General features: G+C 38.3%; 1 protein-coding gene across 1 annotated transcript in view; it reads left to right on the top strand.

Annotated features, from left to right (window-relative positions):
* The window catches only part of EFCAB6 (EF-hand calcium binding domain 6), a 239,175-nt gene that overhangs the window by 39,963 nt on the left and 190,281 nt on the right, over positions 1-8,931 (top strand). Inside the window, 1 exon segment of the mRNA XM_028490698.1 lies at positions 3,696-3,784. Coding sequence (XP_028346499.1) covers positions 3,696-3,784 — 89 coding nt within the window.

Genomic DNA, 8,931 nt, shown 5'->3' with positions numbered 1-8,931 from the left:
ATACCTTAAGTCACAATAGATTGCCTATTCTGGAGAGTTCATAAAATGGAATAATACAATATATGATCTTCTGTAACTGGATTCTTTCACTAAGCATAATGTTTAGTTATGCTAAACATCCATGTTATAGCATGAATCAGTATTTCATTCCTCATTATGGCTGAATAATATTCCACTGCATGGATATACCGCACTTTATCATCAGTTGATGGATCTTTGGGTTATTTCCACTTTTTGGCTTTTGTGAACAATGCTGCTGTGAAATTTCATGTACCAATTTTTATGTGGACATATGTTTTCACTTCTCTCGGGTACATACCTAGGAGTGGAATTGCTGTGTCATATGGTAATGTTCTCTTGCTTTTAAAGAACCTTTGTCCTCACAAATATCACGTTTCCTCATAACCTTGATTTAACTGTTTCTTTCTTTATACCAAATAGAAAGTTAAAATATTATTTCCTGCTGATGTCTCCCTATATTCATGATCTAATCTTAGTTTAAAATTTTGACAGCCTTCCCAAGCTAATCAGCTATGCAGGAAGAGGAAAAGTACAGAAAATGTGAAATGTGTGTCCTTTTTTTAAAAGCTACATCTGTTTTTAAAAGAAGTCACTGAGAACTGTAGAACTTCAGAGACTTTAAAAAACAGGTTCTGATAGTCTATCTTATAATCAGGATGTTTTTCTAGAACCTTGAGCTCCTGTGACACCCTCCTGTATAAACCAAGGAGACTGGAGTGTGGTGCCTCTTCAGGAGGCCAAGTTCGTTGGGAATGAAGGGCAGGGCTTCTCTTCCTAATCCCTGGAGTTCACAGTGTGTTTCCCTTTTCTGGATCTTTTCATGACTAATCCAAGTGGTGATACAAACTCTTTTTCAATAGTTAATATAAGCCTAACTGGAAATATATAAAACAGGTAAAATATTTCATGGGAACCTCACCCTTAAAATTAGAAAAGAATTTTCCAGTTATAGTGAATTTACTTTAGCTTTAATATTATTTCAAGAACCATGTCAAGAATCTTTGAATGTCAGAGTGTTTTGATGATTGATCAGGGCAAGAGTGATGAGGAGGCATTGCTTGTAACCTACCCTATACCTTAGCTTCATTAATAGTAATACGAATTTTTAAAAAATGTGGCTTCAGTCTCTGAATATTAATATAAACATTTTAAAAGAAGTTGAATTGGTAAGTAGATTCCAGAGAAGGAAAACTAAGTTCCGTTCTGGTCCTGGTGGTTGTGCTGGGTTGGGGAAAGAGAAGTCTTTGAAAGTACTTATCAACATACTGGATGTGGATTTACAAACTACACTCCCCCAGCCCCAGTTTAAGAATTGCTTTCAGTGATTCATCAGTGGACGGTTTGGATTCTCCAACAGTTTTGCCAGAATAGCAAATACTGGAGAGGTGATTTGGGTTGTCTAAGCACTTAGTTTTGGAGACCAGTCATTGCAAATGTGTATCTGCCACATTAGAACATAAGTAGCAATACGAAATATTACAAAAGCTTCAATAGATTTTTTAAAAATTTTAATTTATTTATTAATTATTTATTTTTGGCTGCATTGGGTCTTAGTTGCTGCACGGAGGTGATTTGGGTTGTCTAAGCACTTAGTTTTGGAGACCAGTCATTGCAAATGTGTATCTGCCACATTAGAACATAAGTAGCAATACGAAATATGACAAAAGCTTCAATAGATTTTTTAAAATTTTTATTTATTTATTAATTATTTATTTTTGGCTGCATTGGGTCTTAGTTGCTGCGCGCAGGCTTTCTCTAGTTGCGGCGAGCGTGGGCTACTCTTCATTGCGGTGTGCGGGCTTCTCATTGCAGTGGCCTCTCTTGTTGCGGAGCACGGGCTCTAGATGCATGGGCTTCAGTAGTTGCAGCATGCGGGCTCAGTACTTGTGGCTCGCAGGCTCTAGAGCGCAGGCTCAGTAGTTGTGGTGCACAGGCTTAGTTGCTCCACGGCATGTGGGATCTTCCTGGACCAGGGATAGAACCCGTGTCTCCTGCATTGGCAGGTGGATTCTTAACCACTGTGCTACCAGGGAAGTCCCAGCTTCAATAGATTGATGGATTTTAAGGCAGGGTGGTTAGTGTAGTGAGATGAACTTGGGCTCTGGAGTCACAGATTTCTGTGACTAAATGACTTAATGGCAGTGCCATGCAGGGACGTCACACCTCTGCTCTGTGAAATGTGGAAAATTTCAACCTCCTCAGAAGGTAGTTTGGGGCTAAATGAGTTAAAACCAAGAGCAGTGCCTGTACCCATTTATAAAGTATGAGCTCTGCAAATGTAAGTTTCTTCCCTTCCATGTTAACTCTTATCACTACCAAGACCAGGAGGGCATCCAGTCTGGGAAACTGCATGTTTATTCTGTTCTTGCCCTTCTTCTGTAAAACTAGGGAACCTTTGAAGCGTCTACCCAAATTATATCTACTAAAAAGTGCTCTATCAGAAATCCCAGTCCTGGGTGTCCTTTCCAGGAAAAGGCTTCACAAAGGCCCACCCTGTGAGCCACTCTCCCTCTGGGCCCATTTCCTAGTTATACATGTTTTTAATAGCAAGGAGAAATTTGTCCTTTGGGGAAGACTGAGATAACCGTGCTAGGCTTTGAGGCTGGAATTTTAAGGGCTAAGTAATTATCAAACTTGGTTGTATAGGCTTGGGAGCCATTCAGCTGTATGGGAAATTGTACTTTATGTGTTTGCATGAAGCTTAATAAAATATATTTATATTTATTATATATTTATTTTAATTTTAATTTCATAACGCTTTTGGGGGGGAAATAATTATTTTCACTTTTAAAAAAATTTGACATTTTATTTAAAAGTAATTTCAAACCTCCAGAAAATTTGTAAGGATAAGAGTGGTACAAACAGTAGCCATATACCCTTTACCCAGATTTGACAGTTGTGAACATTTAGCCTCGTTTGCTTCTCCCGTGATCTTTCATTCATACATATATGCAAATAATATATACGAAATACACAATGTGTACATAATTTTTTTCTGAACCGTTTAAGAGGATGTTGCTTATATTAATGGTTCTTTAATTCTAAATACTTCAGTGTGTATTTCCTTAAGAATAAGAATTATTCTCTTACATAATCACAGTACAGTTAACAACTTCAGTAAACTAAACATTGAGATAATAATACTTTAATTTAACCTACAGTCCATATTCACCCACTTGACCCAATGATGTCCTGTATAGAATTTTAGATTGAAAATGATTTTTTTCTACCTTGAAATTATATGAATGTACAGTAAGTACACATGACACTCAGAGGGTTAATTGTGCTGTGGCCTCAGACTTTTGGGAAATACATATATATATTTATACATATACACATATATAAAAATACATATACATATATAAAATATATATTAGAATATATTTCTATTAATTTTACTTTATCTTTTAGATAGACCTAGATTTTAGATAATTTTGTAGGCAACTTGTTGGCTTTTAACTGAGCACAGACTGGCATTCTGGCATTCATGCTGCTTGTGCTTAGTTTGCTGAGGGTGCATGTCAACTCAGACACTTGGATTGAATAGCTGTGAATGTTACTGGAATGCCCATCCCACTAAGAATGCCCTGCCTTACATCATGAAACCTGCTGTGCTGTCCACTGCTTGGATCTGAATTCTCTAATGGGCTGTTATTCTTCCTGTTTGGGCGTAGATCCCCCTCACCAGCTCTGGTGCCGTTCCGTACCTTGTATTCCTGTCCAGATTTGGTGGAATTGACCTGAATATAAATGTTATAAAGAGGTAAGCTCTTTTTTCCTCATATGCAAATGTGAAACTTGAAATGATAAGAAATAGGACACAAGGTCATTAGAGCTAATCATGTCAACAGATATAATCCTCAGTCAAAAATTTTATTCAGAGAAGATTCTAACGTCGAAATGAGATATATTTCAGAATAAGAGAAATAATATTGTATTAAAAATGGAAACATAGCAAATTAAAACCAGACTAACATATTTCATATGCAATGCATTTCAGATTTGGAAATAAGGAATTTAATTTTTTTTTTTTTGGCTGTGCCATGTGGCTTGCGGGATCTTAGTACCCCGACCAGGGATTGAACCCAGGCCCCGGCAGTGAAAGCGCTGAGTCCTAACCACTGGACCACCAGGGAATTCCCTGGAAATAAGGAATTTAAACTTTGAAGTAGAAGTATTAAGATGCCAAATTTTAAATTTGTTTGTTTTTATACATTTTTAATGTCTTTCATTGGATAGTGATCATATTTTGCTAGCTAGAAAGGAAATATTTTTAAAAAGATCTTTGTATGCGCTCCTCTGTATTTCATAATTGTAGCATGAGCATGAAGCTCATTCGCTTTATGTGCAAAACGAGAGAGTTAAAGTCTGAACTTTAATGTCTCTATCAGCTGTAAAAGGTCTTTGAATCTAGTGTATGATGTAGGAAATATTGTTTTAGTAAAAAAAGTTATTTACTCAGATTATCTGACTCTAAATGGGTAAGCTTCATTTTCTCAGGAATTGTGTAAACAATTATAAAACAATTAAATTTGGTTCTGAAATATTAGCAAATTTTGGTATTACAGCTTTCGTGATTGCATCCATCCTGGATGCAGCTGAGGTGTAAGACTTAGTGCAGCAGTGTGGAGCGGGGACGGGGAGTTGATGTTCACTGGGTGTAGAGTTTCAGTTTTGTAAGGTGAGCAAGTCCCAGAGATCTGTTGCACAACAGTGTGAATATATTAACATTACTGAGCTGTATATTAAAAATGGTTAAGATGGTAACTTATGTGGTTTTTTGTTACCACAATTAAAAAAATAAAAGAATTAGTGCAGCAGCTCCAACAAGAATGACAAGGTATTATCCGCTCCATGATGTGGGACTTCTTTGTGCTCTGATCAGTTGATGTTCCATAAGTGGTGAACTAGGATAACTTCCAGGCTCATTCAGAAGGACCACTGGTCATTTTATAGGCTCTATATTCATGCTCTTGACTTAAAACCATCTGCATTTGTGGAATAAGTAATCTAGTTTGAATATTCTTTGCTGAAAAACTCAACAGTTGGAAATGCTACAACTCAACAGTTGGAAGAGCTAATAATTTGAGATGAAAAGTATCATGTTACTTCCTTAAACATAAAAGACTAAATATTTAAACTAAATTTGAAAGATTTCTGACTTACACATGAAGCTAAATTCTCTTTATTGTTGAAAACCACGAATTATAGTGAATAGAAACTTCTCTTTCTAGTACTATGGGAGGCTACCTCCATGAAAAACACTGCCACTGAACACAACTAAAATGATAGATAAAAGGTAAAATATTTTAATACATTACTGAGCTGGCAAGAAGGTAATTCTCAGAGGCTAAACATGCAGTACAAATTGGAATCCAGAGAAGGGAACTTTCTATAAAGCTAGTTTTTACCCTGAAGGTATTGGCCAAATCTTGGTGAGTTTGTGTTTCAGTTTTGTTGGCTATTTGGAGTGAAGGGGACAAGAGTCAAAACCTGCAGGGTCTGCCCAAGGTGGAGAAACCTAAGGGAAGACCAGTACAGGCGCAGTTGGGACCCCTATACCCTCTTGTAAGGATAATCTACAAAATATAAACCTGCATCGCAGAAGGGCACAAGGAAACCTACCAGTTTCAACACTGGCATTGGGTGAATAGGGGAAAAATTGTAATCACAAGTCAATTCATGAAAATCTGTGTCTAAAATAATGCTACCTGTGTGGTCTGAAAAGTCTCAGGCTAGGAATTTACTTAAAACTGGTCCTGGACTGGGTGTGCCCTTCTGTGGAGGAATACATCTACAATATAGCCCTTAAAGAAAACCACAGATAAAGTGTCACACAAAAAAACCTTGAAAACATATGAAGAGACAAAGAATGAGGACCGCAAACAAATGGAAATCATATCCAGTGGAATAAGATCTCCAAACACTTGGGATATTGGAACTATCAGATACAGAATCTAAAAGTAGTGTTTTAATATCTTTAAAGAAATGAAAGAATGGATTCAATATATGAGTGCAAAACAAGACGCAATTGAAGAAGTACAAACTGGAACTCTTGGTATTGAAAGATATAATCATTATAGAATAAAATTCAGCGGATGGGTGAAAACAGTGGATTCAACACAGCTGAAAAGAGCATTAGTGGAGTGGAAAATAGATCTGAAGATATTATCCAGAATGCAGCACAGAGAGAGAGATACCAAACATGGAGAACAGGTATAAGAGACATGGGAGGTGGGAAGAGAAGGCCCAACAATACTTCTTACTGGTTTCCAGATATGTAAGAGAAAGAGTAGGACAGAGATTATATTTGAAAAGATAATGGATTAGAATCTCAATCCAGATAAATAAAAAGGAATGCCTATCTAGACATATCATGGTAAAACAGCAGAACATCAGCATCAAAGAGAAAATATTAAAAGCAGTGAGAAGAAAAAGGGAATTGACTTCAGAGGAGTGACAGTTAGACTGACACTGATGTCTCAACAGTGACAATGAAAGGTATGAGATTGTGGGAAAATGTCTTCAATGCGCTGAAGCTAAAATATTTGCCATCCTAGAATTTTATACTATGTTTGTAAGAATAAGGATGAGAACTTTTTCTGTGGGGACCCCTGAGAGCCTCTCCTCTTCTTGCCGTGGTATCTGCTCATCCACTGGTATAAGAGTATTTGGAAAAGGAAGACACATCTGGCACCTTTGCCTGTGGTGTTCAAGATTACTTTTCACCTAGATCTTGTATACTCTCTTCACACTGACTTGTATGAAAATGAGGCAGCCTGTGCATTGAATTATCCGGTCATTAGACTTGGGCTAAATCTTAGGACATTGACAGATTTGCAGCTCAAATTCCCTGAATTGGTGGTGGGGGGACTTATTATTGTGGTCACAGCACTTCCTTTCTGGAAATATGGTTCAAGAGGTCATATTTTGTATCAGCCAAAACTTGATGCCCTTGACAACGTAGAGTGAACACAACACAGAAAAGGTATGCCGTCTGTTCTGTCCTGGCCATCTCAGCCTCACCAGAACTGTCTAATATGAGGAAGTTACTGAATGTCCTATGGTGGTTGATTAAGTTGGAAGCAACATGAAGATTAAAGAGGATATTTTGCATCAGAAGACATTTAGGACCTGGAATGATATCAAGAAGTCTATGCCTCTGAGTGTATGAGAGCTGGTAAGGAAAAAATGTGGAACTGTTCTTGCATCTGCCATGGATGACCTCACATCATCTGTAATAATGGTAGTATCATCAATATCCCTTCAGAAACATCCAAGGAATTAGTCTATTTAAAAAGAGTAAATTGAACCTTTGAGATTTGCTTCTGATGGACATGTCAAACATTTCTGCTTATGGACCAAAAGTGTTTCCCACTTCGATAATCCATGCGGCATCAGCACAATGCTACCTCCCTGAAGAATAACTACAGCCTTCCAGGTACAGAGCGATCGAAACAGATCTTAGCAGAAGTTTTTGAAAGCTTCCTGAGCACCATACAGAAAGATCCACGGTGGAGTTCTGAAGAACTTACTGAAGAGCCTGAGAATTATGTTGAAGCAAAATTCATTCACAAATATGTGCAGGGTGTCAACGCGTTGTTTATATATAAGGCAAAGCAACAAGAATCAAAGAATTTTTCCCTGTACTTACATCCAGTTTCTTTAATTCAGCATCAATATTTCCTTCATTCAAATATCAACCTTTAGCCATATGTGGCATATATTACAACTAGCTGTCACCTGTGAAAACTTATCGTTCACTATGGCTTAGACATGAGGTAGAACACAACCGACCTTCCTGTGTAATGTCACATTTCAGACATCAACATGTAGGGCCAACTGAACTATGGAAGAGTGTGTAAAAGAAGAAAGAAACTGCATGGATCTGATTCTAAGAAGTTAAAAAACAATACACGTAAAAAGGAGACTGTGGACTGTGTCAGATTCAGACTGATGCCCTATTTCCCTCCTCTCCCTGACTTTTTAGCCATTTTGTGACCATGTACTTTGCCCTCAAGTCTCAAATCTGGTAGTTGAGTTTTTGCTCTCTTTTTCTATTCTGAAATCTTCCCTTGGTTACCTGATGACCGTAACCAGCTTTATTTGTCCAAGTTTCCGCGGCTTCATGTCCTCCCTCCCTCCTCCCACAAAGTTTCTAAGTAGATCTATTATTGCTCTGACAGTGCTGAAAAAAACGTTCATTCACAAGACCATGTATTGCAACATTCCTTGGCCAGGCCAGGTACCACAAATTCATGTGGATAAAGCAAACAACAGCGGTAGAACATCTGTCAACAGAGCAGATGTGAAGTTGACTCTAGGCAGATAGCCTGGGTAGGTTGAGAAAAAAGGAGGAAAGAAGGCTTTTGGCCAAGAGAAGCAGGATTTGGAGGGGAAAAATTGTGTGCTACAAAGAAACAAGCAGCTAAAGGAACTCCAGTAAAGGAACCGATTCAAACAAAAGAAAAGAAGCCTTCTGCGTAACCTCTTGAATTTCTGTGCCTCTAAAGGTCAGTTCAGTTTGGACGGCTTCTTTGAATTTCTGAAGATTAAAGACATGATAGAAGTCACTGAGGAACATTTTAAAAAATAAAGACGGAGGGTGAAATACAGACAGTTCAGACAGAAGCTGAGACAGTTTACCTCCTACAGGTCTTGACTAAAGGAAATCAAAAAAGATACGCTAAACGGCAGAAGACAAGTGATCCTGTGGTACCCGGTGCCCACAGGCCCTCTGTGATCTGGCTGGCCTCCCTATAGTACCCGATGCCCACAGGCCCTCTGTGATCTGGCTGGCCTCCCTGTGGTACCCGGTGCCCACAAGGCCCTCTGTGATCTGGCTGGCCTCCCTGTGGTACCCGGTACCCACAGGCCCTCTGTGATCTGGCTGGCCTCCCTATGGTACCC

Source organism: Physeter macrocephalus, chromosome 6 (genome assembly GCF_002837175.3).
Source record: "Physeter macrocephalus isolate SW-GA chromosome 6, ASM283717v5, whole genome shotgun sequence".
NCBI classification, from domain to species: domain Eukaryota; kingdom Metazoa; phylum Chordata; class Mammalia; order Artiodactyla; family Physeteridae; genus Physeter; species Physeter macrocephalus.
This window is presented reverse-complemented; position numbering and strand designations above follow the sequence as displayed.